The sequence below is a fragment of the Chlamydotis macqueenii genome, chromosome Z, assembly GCF_036417535.1.
Source record: "Chlamydotis macqueenii isolate bChlMac1 chromosome Z, bChlMac1.mat, whole genome shotgun sequence".
Lineage (NCBI taxonomy): Eukaryota > Metazoa > Chordata > Aves > Otidiformes > Otididae > Chlamydotis > Chlamydotis macqueenii.
The window spans coordinates 60,001,003-60,021,742 of NC_141593.1; the positions used below are offsets into that span (position 1 = coordinate 60,001,003).

Consider the following 20,740-nt stretch of genomic DNA (forward strand, 5'->3'; position numbering starts at 1 on the left):
GACAGCTAATGCTTAGTGTAGGATAAGGAACAATCACCATCATTATAGGGAGATGTAGTGATGAGCATTACCTGTTTATATAGCACAGTTGAATGAATTCCAGCTTGGAATTTTCCCTTCTCCTCTTCCCTAAAACCTTAGCAGTTGGATAACAAACAAAACCTGTTATTAGTGGTGAAGTATAGAACTGGAAGGCCGGAAAGACCTTTGTAAGGTTGCCCAGGCTATCCTTGTGCCCTGGGGAGGGTTATGCGAGAGAGATGCTTGTCTCACTTGTTCTTAAAGACCTACAGCAATGAAGACACTGCCACTTCCTTGTGCAATCTACCAAATCGTTTTCTGCTCTTATGACTGGAAAGTATTTTGTGAAGTTCTGAGTACTTTTGTTGCAGTTAACAGTTTTTTGGTCATGGTGATCTGTTTTCTGCAACCATTTCTTTTGAATCCGAAGGTTATTAGAATATACAGGGTTATTAAAAGATATGGGGAAGGCCAGGCCAGGTGGTTTAGTTGCCCATACTGTGTGGCGGCTCCCTGCAGGCTCCTCTGCTATCGTTAGCTGGGTAAGTTTATCCTGCAACCAGGGAACATGCACGGCACGGGCCTGGCCCAGTTCCGGCTAACTGCTGTGTGAGTCACTAGCTCCTCAATGTGCGACAGTCTTCTGGTAAAGATTACTACATCTGCTGGTCTTGGGAAACTTTCAGTGTCTCAACTCTCACGGGCTGTTTCTGTACAGATGTTCGTGTTTTAATTGCATCTTTTAAATTAGCAGATTGGTTCAGAAACATGAAGTTCAGCAGAGATGGCTGTGTACATAGGGGCTCCATGTTTAATCCCATATGCATGAGATGCCGGTTTGTAGGGACATTTCTCATGCTCCAGTGAACAGGCATGCTGCAATTTCTTTCCTTCTTCCTCCAAATTGTGAGGAACCCAAAATCATGTTAGGCATACAAACAGAGGGGTCATATGGTACCCAAATAACAAAGTACTCACACTGCTCAGATGCACTCCCTTGAGCATTGCCCTGCATCACCAGTGAGCCTTGGAGCCTGAATTAATACCACCAACACACTAGCTGTAATGCTGTCTGACTGGAACCCAAATTAAAGGCAACATTCAGATTGACACACTGAGAAAGTCAGGGAATCTTTGTGGTAATTTGCTCTTCAGAGTCATAACCTGCCCCAGAGGTGGGTCTGTGCTGGCAGGCAGGTCAGCAGGCCCTGGTACAGAGCTCAAGAAATGCTTTCTGTCAAGCACCCCAGGGCACAGCCAAACTGATCCAAAGAAGGTCTGAGCAAGGTCAGTTTCTGATTACACTTAGGCAACTTTAGGCAGTAACCGATCTTCTGACAGCTTCACCTATGCTGCCTGTATCAAAAAAATATTTTCAAAGATCATTAGGTAATCATACTGACTTGACCCATTGAAAGAGAAATTTTAAAGAAAATCACTCATGAAGAGACAGTTCTGGATAACATGTTGGGATGTGGGCCACCTTAACCCAGAAGTGACATCTCCTACGGTGTGGGTCAGCTGTGAAACCTGCAGAGGTATCTCCTGTCATGTGCTGTTATCATCTGTGACTGTTTTCTCTCTGCTAGTGGCACAATCCCAAGGAAGGTTAACCCCACAACAATCAGTTCCTATCTGTACTGTAAAACTGAGTCACCAGCATAGCTCAGTGAGGACTGGGAAATGCAGAAGGTATTACAAAGTTTAAATTGTGCTCTAGGACTTCAGGATGTATTCTTTTCCAGAGCACACTTAATCTTCAGCATTGATTTATTATTATCTTTCCCAGCTTCATCTTCTCCTTCACCAGGAAATGGGCTTAAACATCACTATTTTTTTAATAATCCTAATTAATGTCCTTAATCATTTTCCAAAGACCCAAAGTGGCCTCTGTACACATTCCTACCCCACTTTGCAGAGGGTGCCACGATACATGCCCTGCAAAAGCATGCTGTATCTGAGGTCACAGTTCCTTTTCTCAGCAACAGAAGAGGGCTGCAACTCTTTGCTCTGAAGTCAAATGCTACAGAACTCTCCTGTCTTTATGTAGGCTTATTAAGAGAAAAAAAGGAAAGGATCTACATAAGATACAGGCATTTTCTTCCTTTGTTTCTGTAGGTGCTAATTATATGTCAAAATACATGTTGCAACATGCTTTGTAAGTCTAATGTATACCTATGCCTTTTGCAAAGTGTTTTGGATTAACTTAATTTTGATTGTTAATAAACCATTTCTTAAACATGCTAAAAGGTAAGTAATACCAAGACAACATAATAAAGTTCTTCAGCAATCATGGGGTCATTACAAAATAAACAATACATATTTTTAAAATTAAAGCTTTGAGAAAATCCTATTTGTACAGTTTTCAAGAGATTTCAATTTAGCAGAAATATGAGTTGGGTATCTTTCTTGGCCTAAATCAAGTTTCTAGGTAAAGACGGCCTTCTTGGCTTTCAAATTTAAGGAGACAAATTCATAGTGTTAGAGACCACCATGCAGCTGAAGATGAACTACATCAGCAAACTAACTCCCTAAAAAGTTACTGAACACTACATCCACCCGCACAAGTATTGAAAAAGCTACATCACGAATCTGTTGGAATCCATGTTTTAATTTATTCTGCAATTCCATACAAAACATAAATATAATCTCTTAATTGCTGAACACAGTCAGTTAAAACCACTGTTAAGATAGACAGACTTTGACTTTCTGAACAAAGGCACAACTTGACTGGTTTCAGTAGAATTATGGCTACTTTTACAGCAGTGAACCTCCTGGGTTGAATCACCAGCTCAAGTCATAAAACCAGTTCCACTTAGTTATGATTACTGGAGCAATTATACAGTTTTTTTCATGTTTTATAAATTCGTCATGTTTCACATTCATAAATTCATCAAATTTGAGACCAGGGCTTGTGCCATTCCCTTCTGTCTGAATTACTGGTCTACCTCCCAGCAGGCTGTGGTAGAGTACCTTGGGCTGCTACCAAACTGAATGTAGCCCAACCTCTATCTCTGCATATGTAAAATAAGGAACACAATTACAGACAGTTTTTAATGCTGGAGGTTTTAGATGAGGAACAGAAGCCAAACATGAAAATTGTTTTCTCTTTAGCCACCTTTCCCCTCTACACACAGAGCACCTAGTTAAACAGCCAGAGATTAGACTGTCATATTGCCTAAACCTCTGAAAAAGTAATTTTTTAAAAAAATACTAGTCATATAAAAATAATTTTGATGTGTCATTTCCCTAGCGAAAACTAGTCCCTGCTATTCTTTGGCACCTTGCTCAGAAGCCACTTTTGGATAACAATACTCCAGTTTAACTGAAACATTCTTAAACTCAAGTACTGGCGAACATCACAAACGTGTAGAAATTTTGCTATAAGGATGACAGAAATCTATACTAGGTGATTTACTTTGTCTCCCACTACCTCCTAATAAGCAAAATATGGACTCCTGCACTTTGCCTATTCAGTTGCTTTCCTGTTTTTACTGTCTTGGCTCCATCTAGATTGCGCACTAACTTGGGAGGAAAACAATGTCATTGTGGGAGAAGAGGTTATGATTGGTAAGTACTTGATTTCGTGGCTTTCTTGGGTCTGAAGGTGCTCTGGTTAAAGAACAGCTCTGCTTCAAGATCTAACACTCTCCTCAATCCTTAGCTACCAAAAAAAAAAAAAAAGTTTTGGGTTCAAATAAATACAACACATAATGAAACTGGACATCTTTCTTCTAATTCTGTATTACTCTACAGGTGAACTGCCTGGATATCAGCTGTGCATTGCTTCAGCAGTATAATCAGCATACATTGTCAATCATTGCACTCCTAAATCAGAACCACTTTTAGAAGTGTGAGATTCCCCAAAATAAATAAAAAAAAATTTGTTAGCACCTTCCATGATTTCTTCTTATCGGAAAACTGGAGAATTGCACTATGCTCTTTCATTGATTAAAAAAAAAAAAAAAAAAAAAAAAAACCAAAAAAAAACAACCAAAAAAAAAAACCCCAACAGCTGCCTCCATTCTCTGTCTCCGGTAACCTCTACTCCGTTATTCACTTGAACGTTCAGAATCACATCTGAACATTTAACATCTGTTAAAACACACTAAGTCAGTTTAATCAGTGTTTAAGGAATAAATTAACATAATGCAAAATAGAAGGCCTACATTGATTTCAGAAACTCTACTCTCATTCACAAAATCTTTCAATTTCTAGGCCTGTTACTGAAAACAACTCTGTTGATAAAAAGGAAACCTGCATGGATCCATTTTTATCAAAAACATCATCATACTTAAAATACATTAGCAATTTTCTTCCATTTAAACACAAGTTCTTCAGCTGTTCTGTGCTTCATCAGCCTGTCTTCTGTGAAAGCATAAAAGCCACTTCACTGAACACTAAATAAGGACAGATACTCTACAGGTGTTAGAGCCCTTACAATGGGTGTTTGCAACAAGGACCTCTTAATCTTTTCTGCAGTGCCTAGCGTTGTACAAACATCACCCTGTAAGTGTCTTGTGCTCATTTTGACTCGTTTCTCCACCACTGAACTGCCTCTGTGTAAATGTAAACTAGGCTTTTCACAGAGCAATGGAATATTTTTTCTCTGTATACATCTGTATCACAACTACTCAATTAGCCAATCCCAGCAGTTTTTTAAAAAAGGCAGCATGAATATGCAGATGCACTATACATGTAGTCTTTATAACTGGGAAGAATAAATTGGGTACACTTCACACAGCTTCCTCTATAATCTTGCCGGCATTCATCCCACAGAACAGTACTGCCAGAGCTTTCATACTTGCCTCTGTACCAGTAACAGAAAGGAGTGGACCCTAGCATTAAGGAAAAAACATGTCTGCTGACACATCTGATTCCTTAGTTTCCTTGGTGGTGAAAGATCACCTTGTGAACTTCCAGTACTGCAGAGGAAACAAGAAAGACAGAATAGATGGGAAGAGTAACCAAGGAGTTTAAAGGAAACTGCAGAATACACAAAACCCAACATGCAGTTGACATTTTCTGCCTATGAAGACACCAAAGGCTGTTTGATGCTGTTGTTTTTAACTGTTTTAAACAGTACTAAATGCCTTAATACATGAAGCATGTTGAAAGAGCCCTCACTATATTTGGTGTCCTGTTTTATCTACCTCTTTGCTTGAGCAATGAAAAAGAAAAGTCCTCACTGTTCAGAGTTCAGCTACAGTGGCCAGTGTCATAAGAGAAAATATTGCAGGGGAACAATTTTAATCTGAATTTTTTTTTTTCGGAGAGTTCATTTTTTCTGAGAGTCCTTGTATATATACAACTGCCCCCAAAATACTAGGGCTCCCAGGTACTTCCCTTAACTACTACACAGCTAAACTTGCTTCTACTAGTACTGGTAAAGTGAAGTGAAAATTACAATCTCCCCTGAGCAAATTATGCATACCTACATTAAAAGCTTAATGTCAGGTTTTAAAGAGAATTCAGGTTCCTAGCAGCACAGATAGTAATCTTTTGAAAGCCCCTGCTACGTAGTTCTCAATGTCACTGGGTGGCTAAATATCATTAAAAATTTGACCCTCCATCCTCCAATTCTGCAGCTTGAGCTTTGGCCTTCAGTTGCTCATGTTTTAAGATTCTAATGTCATTTATTGCAAAGATCAATCTAGATGCATTATGATAGAACACTCCACTGCCCTGGACCAGCACATTGGCAGTTTGTGCTGTTGTGGCTACACCAATGTCTGTATCTGAAGCAAGTTAGTGGTCCTTTCTGTTGCTTTAGTAATTCAAGGATTTTCAGTTAAGGAGGAAAAAACCAAAAAAAACCCCATACAATTACATGCAAATTTAAGTAAAAAAATTTCTTAGAAGTACAGAGTATCCTAGAAGATACATTTTAGGCTTGCTGTTTTGACAACTGTGTGATTAAAAGCCCACTAAAAACTATGGAAAGACACAGGATTACTTAAATTAGCTTTGGATCAGCTGTAAGGGCATTTCTATATCTATGCACTGAGACTGTTATATACAACAGTTAATTAAGTTACAGTTACAACACTGAAGAAATGCCAATAATTAATAGTTATTTTTGCTAACAAGAGCAAATAGTTTTCTTATGAATCGTATCATTTAAGAACTTGGCTACGTAATATCCCTATGATAAATCAGAGTAAATTTTAAAAAACAAATTACAGATGCAGCTGTACAAACTAAATAAACCAAAAATTTAAGTAAATATAAAAATATATATTACAAAACTGCATCTTCAATGAGATGTTGCCTTTACAGTGACCTGCACCAGCAAAATCCTGAGCACTCCACTCTCAATACTGCTGGTGAGAGCTGAGTTCATGCTGCATTTTTCAAACCCACGCACACATCTTGTGTTTTCTACCTAGGAATCCAGAGGTTTATATATTCAGATGACTCCTCACACAGCTGCAGAGTGCCGAGCAGGAAAGAGAATCTCGCACCAAGAATTAGGAATGTATGCTAAATATCACATTAAAAAGTATTTGGTAAAGTTGCTTGGATCCCTCAACATAAAGGTTCGGGTATCATTCAGGAACATTACTCACCTCTTAACTCAGTAGCTAATAACCTATGCTAAGCTAAACAATACAATTTGATTGCAAGAAACGCACAGGCTTTTAAGTCACTGTTCGTCTATGTTTTCAGTGCCTTTTTGAGGTCAGAGTAGAAATTGGCCAGGGTACTAGACATGGCAGTGTCTACTGCAGATTGTGGCAGCATCCCTCGCAGTTCAGTCTGAATATAGCCTGTTAAAAGACTGTGGTTAGGATAGTCCTTCAGAGGGACACAGAACCAACCGCAAGGGTGATTGAATCCACGAACAAAGTTAGGTCTCACGTCTCCATAGTCTAGGCTTATACCTATCAAGGAAAACAATCAAAAAAGGGAAATTAATTTGAGACAGATAAAAAAATAAAGGTAAAGTAAATTTAAAAATGTCCAAGTTTCTGCTTGGGGAATTTACTAGAAGTGACAGACACACTTCAAGTTTCTGGGTACTCTCATGCATGAAAGTTGTCTGCTCTTCATCCAGACTCCACAACAGACAAGCAGAGCTTGACAAGCAGAAATTCTGACATTAGAAAGACATTCCTCCCATTTACTAGCAAGCTGAGCAAATTGTTACTCCATCCAGTTTGCTGTAAGAGCTGAGTCAGATACAAATCAACTTGTCTCTGCCACTCCTGCCCACAGTTGGCATAAGTGAAACTTGGCACACAGGGACGGCTCATGGGTAAACCAGTAACTTGTATACTTCTTGAGATCTTTAAAATGTTAAAATACCTTTGAAATACCTGTTGGAGACCACCTTATACCATTTTTTGAATGCTTACTGCAGAACTAAACTTAATTTGAAACAAATCTTAAGCCAAGCAGTTGTTGCAAAATAAGAATTAAGCAGAGGTAAGTGGTGCCTTACCACATGTTAGAAGTCCATCTTCATAGCTTGTAGTGTAAGAGAAATCAACAAATTCCCTTGGTGCTATGATGTTCCACAGCTGGCCAGCAGTGGTGTAGCGCATCACACAGCAGTTCTTGTTGAGTGACAGAATAAGGAGGGTAAGAAAACAAAAACACCTTAGTATAATGAATACAGGGAAATTTATACTTGTAGGCAGCTGCTCTTTTCCACAAAGGTTGCAGCCTCTGTCAAACACCCTGTGCAAATAACTTCAGTGAGATCTGATTGGCTACATCATTTTCAGTCTAAATGCTGGAAGTTTGCAAGGACTTGCAGTCTGCAGCTGAGAGCTGCAGGGGCAGAGAATATCTGGCAACTTCAAACCATACTGACTGACTAAACTAGAGAACTGTGTCGTGCCTGGGAACTGAAAGTGATGTGGCTTTTATGTGGCTTAACCATTACTGACGAAGTGTGAAAGGACCATGAATAAATTGCAAGAGGTCTCTCTTGATACTAAGATGCTTTGACAAGTACTTTTAATAGACCAAGTGAATAACAAAACAGCATGCAAACAATTCCTCAAAAAGGGGTTTATTTTAAGACAATAGAGTTAGTATAAATTTTAGGGAATAATTAACAAAAACGTTTTGCCATATAAATCTTCCTTAAGAGCCAGAGCAAAAGAGCAATCCATGTTCAAGCTAGATGTTCACAGGGTTTTGAAGTCATACTAAATGTCCCCAGTAAACAAAGGAATGCTACTAGCTCTTCTGTAATCAACTTCAAACCTATCTTTCTTTAGCAAGTCCTGCTACTGAGTATGTGCTATTTTGGCTCCCAGCACAAAGCCCCTCCACACGGTGAAATCAGCCTTTCAGGAAGAGGTTGCAAATTCTATATGTGTGGATTATTACCACCCATAATTTCGTTTCTTGTGGAACGGAAGAAAGCAAGTTGTATGAAAAGGCTTTGGCATACAAAATATCACACTGTAAGTCTCTATATGTGAGTTTTATCAGAGGCTACCAGAGCTCCCATGTCTGAGAGAAGTGTGACCGATCAAGTTTTACTCCTTTATTTTAAGCACTGATGGAAAGCTGAACTGCAAGATTCCACATAGGACTGTGCAGCCAGAAAGCCTCATCTGAGGTCACTGACCATATGTATGCACAATATCCCACGTGCAGGCAGAAAATGGGCAAAGAATATTAGTGTTTGCTGGAATGACTGCTCTACTGTAATGTTAAATTCATGTATGCATCTATACACATTTCCCTTAAGAATCTAAATATGTCTTCACCTCTTCAAATGTTTCCATGATGTCCATTGTAGTCATTAAGCTGTCCCAGTCTAGCCTATAAGGTCCAGGGCGAATATGATCCACTATTCTGTTAGTAACGTCTTCCACCACTCCTTGAGCTTTGTAGCTAGAGAAACATAAGTTTACATTTAAAAATGAGAAATTCTTTCTAAATATTCCATTAATCTGCAACAGCACATTTACTAGAATACTGTGGTACCTGGAGCTATGGTCAGTGGACAACTGTATCAGAAAAAACAATACAGAAAAAAGACTTATGGGTGCATCTATTCTTTTCTGCAATAAATATCATGCTGAGAAACTTTGTCCTCACGCAGCAATCAATATTTTCTAAATGGCAAACTCCTTCTTCAGATTAAAATAATCATGCTTATTTCTCTAACAACTTGTTATTTTGCCCTTCTTGCTGGGTGAGCAAGAGAGTCCACTAGGAACAATGAAAGCTAAAAGCAAAAATAAAGGAGAGCAGGAATACAATGGGAAAAACATTTTTCATAAAGTAGAAGTAACAGTAGCAGAATCAAGCTAATGAGAAACTATGTTATGCTTTGCCATCATAGAAGAGTACCAAATAAAGTACTTGGTATAAGACTTTACAGGACATTCATTTGTTATGAGATATTTTTAGTAGACAGCAGATTTTGTTTACTTGAGTTACTGGGCCTCCAGCTCCTGAAGGGGAAGAATCCATCAGGATGACTATTTTCAAAATACTTCTTATTCATTAAGCTGTTCTTATTAATAATAGGAAACTAGTCAAGCAATAGATTCATCTATTCACTTGTGCAGTTCGCCCATATTCACTCATAATTACCTGGTTGGAGTCAATCTCAGCTGTACACTCAGAACTGGAGGACCACATGAACATGCCAGTGGGTTCTAGGTACTTGTTTGGGAAGTCGTTCAAAGTGTCCTTTATTTCACCAGGTGTATAGACAACCCTGGAGTCTTCATCTGCACATAGGAGCCACTGCACTATTGGCAGTGGTTCAAGCTACACAACCTGTTAATGCGAGTGTGCCCGTGGCCCTGCACAGAGTTAGCAGACTCTTGGTGTCTGGGGTCATCAGCTCTTGCAGATTTAACAGGACTTCAGTTCCACAGGGCGTGATCAGTCTTTGAGATACTTTCAAATGCTACCTTTTCACACTACTTTTTGTTTCTTCAGAGTGCTGTTTTCTAGTAACTATTTCTCTATTAAAACCTACAGATACCAACAGAAGTCAGTGACAGAAACTCACACAGGAAGGGCCTTTACATCACACATCTTTCCTGCAACTACAAGCTTTACATTTTACTCTATTGCAGATGCATAGTCACTCTAACAGTCCAAGCACTGACTGGGTTGTAAACCAACAACACCTTGGACCTACTGAACCTGGTCTTGATTCTGTGGTTTGCAGACCATCATTCTAAAAGGTCCGGGCGTATGTTGTTGCCCACTTCAGGCAATGGGAGTGTTGTGGTGTGTTCCACAGTTTTCATTGTTCGTTGTTCTAGACATTATGCAACATTACAGCATCAAAGTATAACAATAAAAAGAAATGGTGCAGGCACAGCAGACATTCTCCTCTGAGAATGTGTGTAGCTGAAGGCTGTAGAATCCACAGGCTTCATTTCTAAATTCTACAAAACACATCTGTGGAACCTTAAAAATCTATCCTCTCTGCAGGCAAACTTACAGGTATCCACTGAATTCCTCTGATGGTTTACGCCACACAGTTGCATCTTTCTGAAAAAAAACAGGAGATATCATGTTGTCACTTACATACAGCTATAAGATGTCCAGAAAATACTTCAGTTTTTCTGAAGCTAACAACTTTACTATTAATTATGGTTCACCTCAAAGTACTCATTGACCTCAGCACTGCCATACACTTTTCTTAAGAAGAGAAGCAGATGTTTCAGACATCCTTTACTGGTCAACTTCCATTCTTTCAAAAAAAAAAAAATCAGTCAATTGCTTTTCTCAGTGTCAAATGCTAGAAGCCAGTGCAGAAACAGGGCTTGGCAAGCTAAGCCAGTTTACTACGAAAACATATAGAGTAATGGAACCACATTAATAGGTAAAGCCTTTCAGTTAAAAGGTAACTGGAAAGCCATTATCTGGACACTGCTCAGACAGGAAGACCACACACAACTGCTTGCACTCTTGCAACACATGACCAAGCACATGTGTGCAAGCAGCGCGGATATGCTGACAACAGCAGACTTAAGCAGAAAGCTTAAGTTACCCTTCTCTCCTAGATGCCTAAACTAGAGGTGTCTTGCAAGCAGTAGGCTATTCATTTCAAAGTTAGTCAGAGAAAACAAAAAACCCAGTATTTTCTGATTTTTATCTAAGTATGAAATAGAACCTCTATACAAAACCTCTGAATTTCAGTGACACTACCATATGGCACCTTTTTATTTGGAATCATGATTACATAAGTACAAAGGACCAAATGTTCTAAAGAACAGTAGCGTAAGTACTGCATCCAGAACCATTTAATATATCTAGGGGGAAACACATCTCCCTGGCAGGTAGCTAAAGCTCTGACTTTCTTTTACATGGCACAGTACCAAAACAGATGGAAGGAAGGACAGAAGGAAGGACAGAAGAAGTCCAACTGGAAATCTTACAGTGGTAAAATCTGGGGAGTAATGTGATCCAAAACAGTGAAAGTTGGGTAACTTCCTAAAGGAAAACAACGATTCAGGTGTAAGACTTAGCATTTAACAGAGCAGACGTGGTGTAGGTGTTTTGCAAGAGCAAAAGGCTTGGATACTCTGTTCCTCCCTTTCAAGACAGTGAATTTGTTAATTTTGCAAATAATCAAATTAAATTTGGAGCACTTGACCCTCTCTTATCAATGTCTACTCACAAAGGAAAAAAAAGGTAGACTCACACAAAGCATTGTAACAAAAGAGCAAAGACAGAAATTTACCACATCAGTCCTACCATATTGCCACACTGAGATGTCTAAATAAATTTCTACTTTGTGTGCAGGACAGGACTAAAAAGTATCCATCCAGCCTAGAACTGATGCACCAGCAAAATCTGTTTAGTTTGATGAAGCAGGACTCAGAAAAGCCAATCAGTTCAAAAAAAAGGGTATGGCAAACTGCTTGGAGAAAGCAGAAACTACATTCCCTTTCATGTAAGGAAACTTATGATAATGTGAAGGCTCTGAAGGCAATGGAAACATGAAGTAGTATGAGAGAAAGAATTGAGAATGATCTCATTTTTTAAAAGGAAGACATTTTGAAGCTGAAGCATGATAGGCTCAACCTTTACAGACAAAAGAGATTCCAGATGCCAGTAGAGCCTACTTGCAGGCCATGGCTGGTTTGCTAAAAGGACAAGTAGCAACTTGCCACACTGCTAGTGGTAACAGTATTTCACATTTTGCTTTACTAAAAGGCCTACACAGCTGAGATTCTTCTGTGAGGAACTTCCCCAAAAACAGGTACAAGAAATAACAGAGTATGTCTGCAGACAGGAAGAACACATTCTGTCATCTAAAGATGTACTATCCTAGTTGGGTGGTTTCACAAGGCCTCTCATAGGAAAGTCCTGCAAGAATTTGCCAAAGTTTCACACCTGTGTTATTCGGCATAACAAACTCTCCTTCCGCCCCCGCCCCTGACCCAGAAGTGACCTACAACTTCACTGACAGAACGAATCGGGCAGCACGCACGGGGCCGCCCCGAACACTCACAGTTTTCTTCGCCACCCGCCATTCGCTGTCTCCGATGCTGTGGTACTGAACCAGAGTGTTTCGCAGTCTGGTGGCCAGGGGTGCTGAATTGGGCAGGCGATCCATTTGCTTTCCTCCGGCGTCACGGTACCTATTACAGAGACACACACACCAGAACAAGACACCCCATCAGCGACCTCAACAGCAGCACAACTCGTTTAAATCCAGGCGCTCTGAGCAGAGAAAGCAGAAACCACCCCTCCCTACCAACCCCGTCCCCGGCTCCGCACAGACCCGCATCCCCGCCCCCGCCTCCCCCCGCTTGCGGCGGGTGACAGCGGGCGCCTCTCAGCGCCCCGCGGCGCGGCAGACGAGGGGCGCGGGCCGCCGGCCAACGAACGCCCCCCACGGCGCCAGGCCACGCCCGGAGCTCCGCGGCCGTTAGGAGCGCGTGACGGGCGCCAGCCCCCCTCACCCCCCGCTGCCAGCCCGCCTCACCCCCGGCTGCCAGCCCCCCTCACCCCCCGCTGCCAGCCCCCCTCACCCCCCGCTGCCAGCCCCAGCCCCGGCGCCCCGCGCTCACCTGCGGCCGCTGCCTTCCGCCTCCTCCGCCTTCTCCGTTAGCGACGCTGCCGGCCGGCGCGGCAGCGCAACGGCAGATGCCGGCAGCCAATGAGAGTGCGGCCAGCTTCTCGGCTCGGCCAATGGCGGGGCGGCCCGCCGAGGGCGGTAGAGGGGGAGCTCGCCGCCTTCTCACGCGACCTCTCGACATGTCACCGGCGTGTCGTCACGAGCCGGGGGAAGGAGGGCGCCCTCCCGTTAGCCGCTGCGGGAGGAGCGCGGAGCCCTGATTGGGTGGAGAGAGTGGAGTGATGGGAGGGGGCGGGGAGCAGCCCCGCGGGACCGCCTCCGCCAGCTGGGCGGTGACGCGAGGCGGGGCGGGCGGGGTGCTGCGGCAGTTGTGCGGCCCCAGCTCGCCTGGCCGAGGCGGTGGGGAGCCGTGCGGCCGGGGCGGGGCGGCCGGCCGGGCCACGGGGCGGGGCGGGGCGGGGCGGGGCAGGGCAGGGCAGGGCAGGGCGGGGCAGCTGCTGGCCCGGTAGCACCGGGCGGGCCCCAGTGACTATAAAGGTTTACAGAGAGTTGCAGCTTTCCCGTTGAAGTGTCCTGTGGATTCAAGGCTCAGCCGAGGCCTGTCCTCCAAGCGCACATGCGGTGGGCAGGAGCGCTGAAGAGTGTCTGCCCTGGATTGGCGCTCCCGGGTTGCTGCTACCTATGACTTTTGTCCCAGCATGGGGGGGGGAAATGGAAAACAAAATGTTTATCCAGTCATGAAGGGTTTAAGACGGTGCAGAACGCAGCAAGTGACACGTTGCGGTGAGACAGCCTGAGCTACTCTTGCTTTCAGTCAGCAGTGCTTGCAATGTGATCGAGCAGGCTTTTGAGGAAGTACTGAGGCTTTGCTTTGCTCTGTAAGGCAGCAAGCAGCCTGGTTCTTCTTAGGAGAAAGGCAACACCTGTGGTCCAGCCGAAGCAAACTTCAAAGCATGTGTAACTGCTTGTTTCCTGCAGAACGGCACTGTTCACTGGACTTCACCCAACTGAATCCAACAGAATCACATTGGGCGACATCCCTGCAAAAAGACCAAACTCTTGGAAGGGCAGAAAAAGAAATGAGGTGGTTAGTACATGGTTAGAAAGAGTGGGGAGACAACAGCGCTTCTTTGTGTGGTGATATGTTGCTCATTTTAGACAATGCTAGCTCCCAAGATGAGCTCTTTAAACATGGTTGTGTTCTCAATACATGGCTTTACACGAGGCTTTTTGAACTGCCCCTAGCTCCCCTTGCAGTTTACAGTTCTTGGTCATTTTTCCTTAAATGAAAATGGGTCTCTAAACTAAGATTGTGCTTTTAAGAGCATACCAAACAAAAAGTGAAGATGTCTTCAATGCAATTCTTGACATTTTACAATGCAGAATCAAAAGAGTAGTTTTGAGCTGAAAGTGTAGCACTGTTACAGGGACATATTTCCCCCCCTCTTCCTTCAGACTCCTTTCTATTATCTCCTGTCAGTGAAAAAGTGTACATCTGACCAGCCGTTGCCTGCTTTCTCTGGTCTTCTCTGCCCTGTTGCACTTCATGAAGTACAGTGTTCTCTTGCCTTTGAGTATGACTTTCCTTCCCCATGGGCTGTTACCTAGTTCAAACCACCACTATAAACGTGTTCTTTTTTTTTTTTTTTAGAGGGAAACTTCTGTTTCTTGAAGGAGGGAGTCACAAGTTTTTATTGTAAAATGATTTTTTTTTTTTTTAATAAAGCCTTATTTGTAGAAATTTATCATGTTTCCAGGGACTGGATGGATTTCAATGGAAGGCTGCCTGGTCTCTTGAAAGTTGCTCTGGTCGCTCATAAAGTAAGTTTATTAAGCTTAGGAGGTCTGCAAGTCTTCTGCAAAGCCCCTGGGTACTCTATATTCTGATATTTAATAATAATTTTATTATTTGGGCCAACTGGGCACTTTAAAGGTTTATAAACTAATTCTTCACCATTATGAGACGGGTACTTCCATATCTTCTAGGCTTCCCAGCTGTGCAGTGCAAAGTGTCAGTGAAGCACTTGAGATAACTGAGGTGCAAGTGATGCTGTATACATTTCCTAGGTTATGTTCCTTCACTAGCAAAAGCGATATCTGCAGTGCTACCGGCTCAGACTTGTGCCTATGTGAGGAAAGTGCTATGAGGAGGCAAATGTTGAATCTTGGTAACCATGCCATAGCTGAGCCTTTCCTGCTCCTTCCTCTTGACCTCTGGTGGCACATCTCTGCAGCAGAACCATTCCCTAGTTACACCAGAGCCGTGTCACCCCTGAGGCACACAGTATTGCTGCAGAAGAACATTCGTTCCTTTTGTCATGTAATACCTTGCACAGGGGAATTTTGATTATCATGATGAGTGGGATCCATGAACACTGTCAAAAGCCTAAAATATCTCTGTCCCCCAACTTGTATATAACTTGATAAAATCAGATTTCTTCTGAAAACTGCTGTGTTCACCTCTGTGAAGATGAACTATTGTCTTAGAATGCCTCGTATTTCCTTCTAGAAATACTGTTGTGTGGAGAAGTGTGAGATGTAACTACTGGCATTTAATTTTAGTTAACCTGTACCTAAAATCAGGTTTGATTGCATAACAAATAGTGAGGAGGGTGCTTTGGGTTGTTTTTAAATACAAGGAACTGTACATGTCTAACCCTAACATCTTGCAAGTGCGTTAGAGTTTACAAAATGCGTGCAATTTACCAAACAGACTTGACCAAGTTCTGCTTTTGTAGCAAAGGGTATGGAACCATTAATACGTAATGTGCCCGCTCCTATGTGGTGCTCTGCAGGCTGGTTCCAATCCAAAACAATACTGCAGTATTTTACTGGATCAAACCTGAACTCCAGCTGTTGAAAGAAGGAGTACAAATGGCACACGGTTGCCTCACTGAAGTTATTCTGACGAATATATTTCTCTTAAATTTAAATGTCTCTGCTGCCCTTTCCAGATAGAAAGATGATCCTTGAGGTCCCTTCCAACCTGGTATTCTATGCTTCTAAAGCTGACGGGCTGCCCTTAATAACTAACTTAAATAGAATTTGAACTTGGGTCACATAAAGAACTCCAAAAAAGTTATTGGAAAGACGGTTCTGTCTAATAGGCATTTTACACCACATTTTGTCTTCCCAAGGCTGCTCCTTGCCTGTTGTACTGGCCTGATCATATGGAGATACAATATCTCCCTTTAGAATTAATTTAATACAGCTCTTCAGAATCAAATCTGAATTTTGGAAAGAGAAAGACCAGTCCAAGATCAATGTTACCAGACTTCCTATTTTCTAACTGCTTTCTGACAATTAATCAATAGCTACAGACAAGTTGAAAAGCTGGGATTTTTGTCCTGATTTTCTGCTTCATTAGGAGCTTTCTGCTTTGTACAAGCGTTGACTAAGTCTTGCAAAATTAGTGGTATCAGAATTCTCATACAGAAGTCTGTACATAATGTGGCCTGGCAGCCTTTATTCTTTTGGGCTGCTTTCCCTTTGACTGATGGGTTAGCAAGAGCTGTTATGCAGCTTTTTGAGAAGGAAAATGTAACTAAATAACAGTATTGCTTAATACTTTTGACGAAAAAGCAGCATTTTCTTGCTGTGTGTTTCAACTATTTATTTTCTAGGGAATAGACTACAGTGTATCACTGCAGGGTGATTACCAAGGCAGTTCAGCATATTTATTCTGAGCCCGAGTCTTTTTTAGTAGTTGAGCAATTACAAAATGTAGCTGCAATATCTGCGCTAATTCATGTTCTGTAGTACAATTCTGTCTGAGATATCACTAATGAATTTGGATTTTTTTTTCAGATTAGTAATTTTGGTAGGATATTGAAGAGTGCTGTGATTGGTTGATTGATCAATTGATCTGTTCCTAAACCAGTGCTCAATTTGGTAATGAACATCGTGTATGCCATTGCTCTGTTCTGACTGCTCAGTTTTTCTGAGGTTATTGTGCTCAGCGTTACCAGAACATTAGACTTGAACTTGCTTGAACCTGCTCACTGGTGCAAGAGATCTCGTTAATTTCAAGCAGTGGAAAGTACTTACAACTCTGAATACCATTCAAAATGTTGTTGGTTTTTTTAGACATGCTGCTTTTACCTGTGAAAGGTAGAAAACACGCCACATATGTCAGAGATTCTGCAGGTTTGGGGCCTTTGCACAGGCACCAAGTTTCATAAGATTCAGGCTTTCTAGACCCAGGCCTTCTGTGTTGCGCATAACACACAGTCTTTGTAGCCTTTTAAAACTGTTCTTCATTGCAGATACATAGAATCACAGAATGAATGAAGGGTTGATGTTGGCAGAGGCCTCGGGAGGCCCCACCCCAGGCTCCAGCAGGGCCACCTAGAGCCAGGCGTCCAGGACCACATCCAGATGGCTTTGGAGTGTCTCCAAGGATAGAGACTCCACAACCTCCCTGGGCAACCTGTGCCAGTCCTTGGTCACCCTCACATTGAAAAAGTGTTCCCTGATGTTCAGAGAGGATCTCCTGTCTGTGCCCATTGCCTCTCATCCTGTCACTAGGCACCACAGCAAAAAGCCTGTCTTCTTTGCACCCTCCCCTCAGGTATTTCTATACATTGATGAGACCCCCCCTGAGCCTCCAGGCTGAACAGTCCCAGCTCTCTCAGTCTTTCCTCCTAGAGAGATGCTCCAATTCCTTCAGCATCTTAGTGGCCCTTGGCTTAGTGGCCTAGTGGCTCCAATATGTCCGTGTCTGTCTTGTACTCCAGAGCCCAGCAGTGGACACAGTACTCCAGGTGTGGCCTCACCAGTGCTGAGGAGGTGTTGCTGGTGCATGTTCAACTTGTTGTCTACCAGGACCCCCAGGGCTTTTTGTGCCAAGCTCCTTACCAGCTGGGCAGGCCCCAGCCTGTACTGACGCCGAGGGCTGTTCCTGCCCACCTGCAGTACTTTATGCTTTCCCATGTTGAACTTTCTCCAGCCTGTCCAGGTCCCTCTGGATGGCAGCATGACCCTCTGGTGTATCAGTCCCTCCTCCCAGTTCGGTGTTACCTGCAAACTTGCTGTGGGTGCACTCTGCCCCATTATCCAGATCATTAATGAACATGTTAAACAGGATTGATATTGATCCCTGGCATACACTGCTTCAACTAGATTTTGTGCCAGTGACCACCACCCTCTTGGTCTGGCTGTTCAGCTGTTTTTCAGTCCACCTCACTGTCTGCTCATCCAGCTGGTACTTCAACAGCTTCTTTATGAGGATCTTGTGCGAAATCCTGAGTTACTTTTCACCTGAAGTTGCTTCCTAAGATTTTTTTTTCGCCTATCTAACCACTCGATTCATGTCCTGTGCCAGGGAAATAAGATACCAGTATCCAGGTTTGTAACTCAGCTGTAAGTAAAACAGTTGAGGGTTGAACTTCCAGAAGAAGCTGCATTGGAAAACCACAGTCTTGAAGTGTCCTGGACAGAGCATTCTGCAAGTTGCACACCAGGCCTGATATTTAACTAAAATCATTATTTTTTTTCTTGAAACTTTCTACCAACTCATCTGAAATTATATGGCCCAGAACATTTTTCACTAAATAGCAGACCAGCAGAAGTATTTTGCCCTTAACCACTCCTGGTATTTCCAGTCAGACTAGCATAACATTTCAACTGGCTGGAAAACTGCTGGAGAAGTCTGACTCTTAGAACATCAGCCAATGAAATCTTGACTCTAAAGGGTTTATTTCTTGCTAAAAACATGCAAAAATATTATTCAGTCCTTAACTGTCATGTAAGCTGCTAAATCCAACTGACGATACATCTGTGGTAGCAGACACTTTCTAATCCAGCATGGGCAAAGTGTATTTTTCATAGAAATATGTCACAAGTGTGAAGAAAATAAAGAACTTTGTTTTGCTGTTGGGCAGTTCAGTGAGTGGAGCCATTCTAGATAGTCAGCTAGCTAGTTATTCTTGCAATTCTGTTAAAAAATGAGCAACAACAAAAAAAAACCTCAGTAGAAAACCTCTAATATTCTTCCTGTCTGATCTTCAACCAGTTATTTAATTTCTTTGGCTGGATGTGGATAAGTATACATGTGCTGTTTTTCCATCAGAGGGTGACGGAAAGCAAGTCTTTATTTATTTTGTGTTGGTTCACCCACATATAACTGTGGAAATGGCATTAGGACTTCATGTTTGTTTGCCCAGTGTGAGCTGTATTAAATCGGCTGCCTTGACCATTTCCTGTAAATGCAAAATAAACCCAAAAGGCTATGACTCGATTCTTAGCACTCGTACATATTCCCAAATGCAACATTCCAGACAGTGAGAAGTGTAGCTAAAAATCTTACATAGCACTGGTAGCATTTGTCTCTGCTAACAAGTGAGCCAGACTAGAATTCAACTCACTTCCCACATCATCACTTTCAAACTAGTTTATTTGAATGAGAAGTGTGAATGCAATAAGACAGTCCCTGCCTTAGCCAAACCTGGGTCAAGGGAACATTCTCTGGAAGACAGAATGGCCCGTCACTGTGAGATCTGGGCTAGTCACAATTTCTTTCTGTGGGATCAAGTTATTGGAGAAACTTGTTGAACTGAAGATCCGTGCTATTGCAAGCTGCAGTACTGTTTAGGGAGGAGGGGTGGTGGTCTGGAGCACAGCTTAGGCCAAATAGTATTTTAAAAGCAATCTCATCACAAACCAGCAATTGTACCTCTTTTTTTTTTTCTTTTTTTTCTTTTTTTTTTTTACGTGCATTTTGCGGTTAAGCCACAAGATGGCAGGAAAGCAAAATAAATATTTTTTTTTTTTGCTGAAGCAGCTGCACTTGAAAGTCCTGTCTAAAACCAAACACGATAGAGAAGAGGGCTAATTTTCCTTATTTTAGTGTTGCTAAAGCCTTATAAAGTTTTGAAATAAGTTTTGAAATGTGCTAGATATTCTTTTAATAACGTGATGTGACTGTGACTCACGCTAAACCATAGTACTGTATTTTTCTCTGATCTGCTGTTTGTGGGTAAGGACAAATACTGTTTGTTCTTTTGCTATAGACAGAAAGTAAAAAAGCTAGCCCTGATTATTTCCTTCTTGGCTCCCACTGGAATATGGTAGGAAAATGAAGTGCAGAATAAAATCTATTTGTATCTGGAAGAAGAACTATTATTTTCCTGAATGATGATTAATCTTCAGTTTATATATTTTATTAGTACACTCTCTAGCTCTGCCCTTGCAAGAAAATCTACCTTCACATTATTCTCACAGTTGACTGCAAAACCAGTTAGGAGATTCAAATGCTTATTCTTGATTTTAAGAATAGACCGTAGAGGTGTCTTAAAATCACCTTAGTGCTTTCTCTGCTTGTGCCATCTGATATTAAGAAACTGTCATAATCTTTTCTATAAGGGAATTTCAAATGAATTAATTCTATTCCTCTTCTGTCTGGTCCCTTCAGTGTAATCTCAATGGATTGGTTTTTAAAACATCCCATCTGCTTTTTCAAAAGCAATGGTCACAATTGCATTGTTAGCATGGTGTAAGTAGCAATAGTGCATAGTAGCAGTACATAGCAATGGTATCAGTGATAGCAGTGTGGATGGATTCTTACTATCAATTCTCAAATGCTTGGATAGTCTTGTTCCACAAACCCTCTTAAATGCCCCATAGGGCTGACTGTAACCCAGAGAAGACATTGTCTAACCATAGTAGTTAATAATGTTTAGGGGTCCTTAGGTGTTCTCC

The 20,740-nt window shown here is 41.9% G+C and overlaps 1 protein-coding gene across 1 annotated transcript; it reads right to left on the reverse strand.

Annotated features, from left to right (window-relative positions):
* Positions 1-2,612: 2,612 nt before the first annotated feature.
* Positions 2,613-12,610, reverse strand: STARD4 (StAR related lipid transfer domain containing 4). Its single transcript, XM_086770988.1, has 5 exons — positions 12,473-12,610; positions 10,454-10,503; positions 8,751-8,877; positions 7,466-7,580; positions 2,613-6,905 (listed from the first exon to the last, which is right to left on the reverse strand). Exons 1-5 carry the CDS (start codon positions 12,575-12,577, stop codon positions 6,679-6,681), a joined length of 624 nt encoding a protein of 207 aa, XP_086627114.1. The 5' UTR covers positions 12,578-12,610; the 3' UTR covers positions 2,613-6,678.
* Between the last annotated feature and the right edge of the window lie 8,130 nt (positions 12,611-20,740).

Coding starts and splice junctions, on each gene's coding strand:
- STARD4 (XM_086770988.1), bottom strand. CDS start 12,577: ATGGATCGCCTGCCCAATTCAGCACCCCTGGCCACCAGACTGCGAAAC. Junction 10,504..12,472: donor GGCGGGTGGCGAAGAAAACT/GTGAGTGTTCGG, acceptor GTTTTTTTTCAG/AAAGATGCAACTGTGTGGCG. Junction 6,906..7,465: donor AGATGGACTTCTAACATGTG/GTAAGGCACCAC, acceptor TTTCCTTGATAG/GTATAAGCCTAGACTATGGA.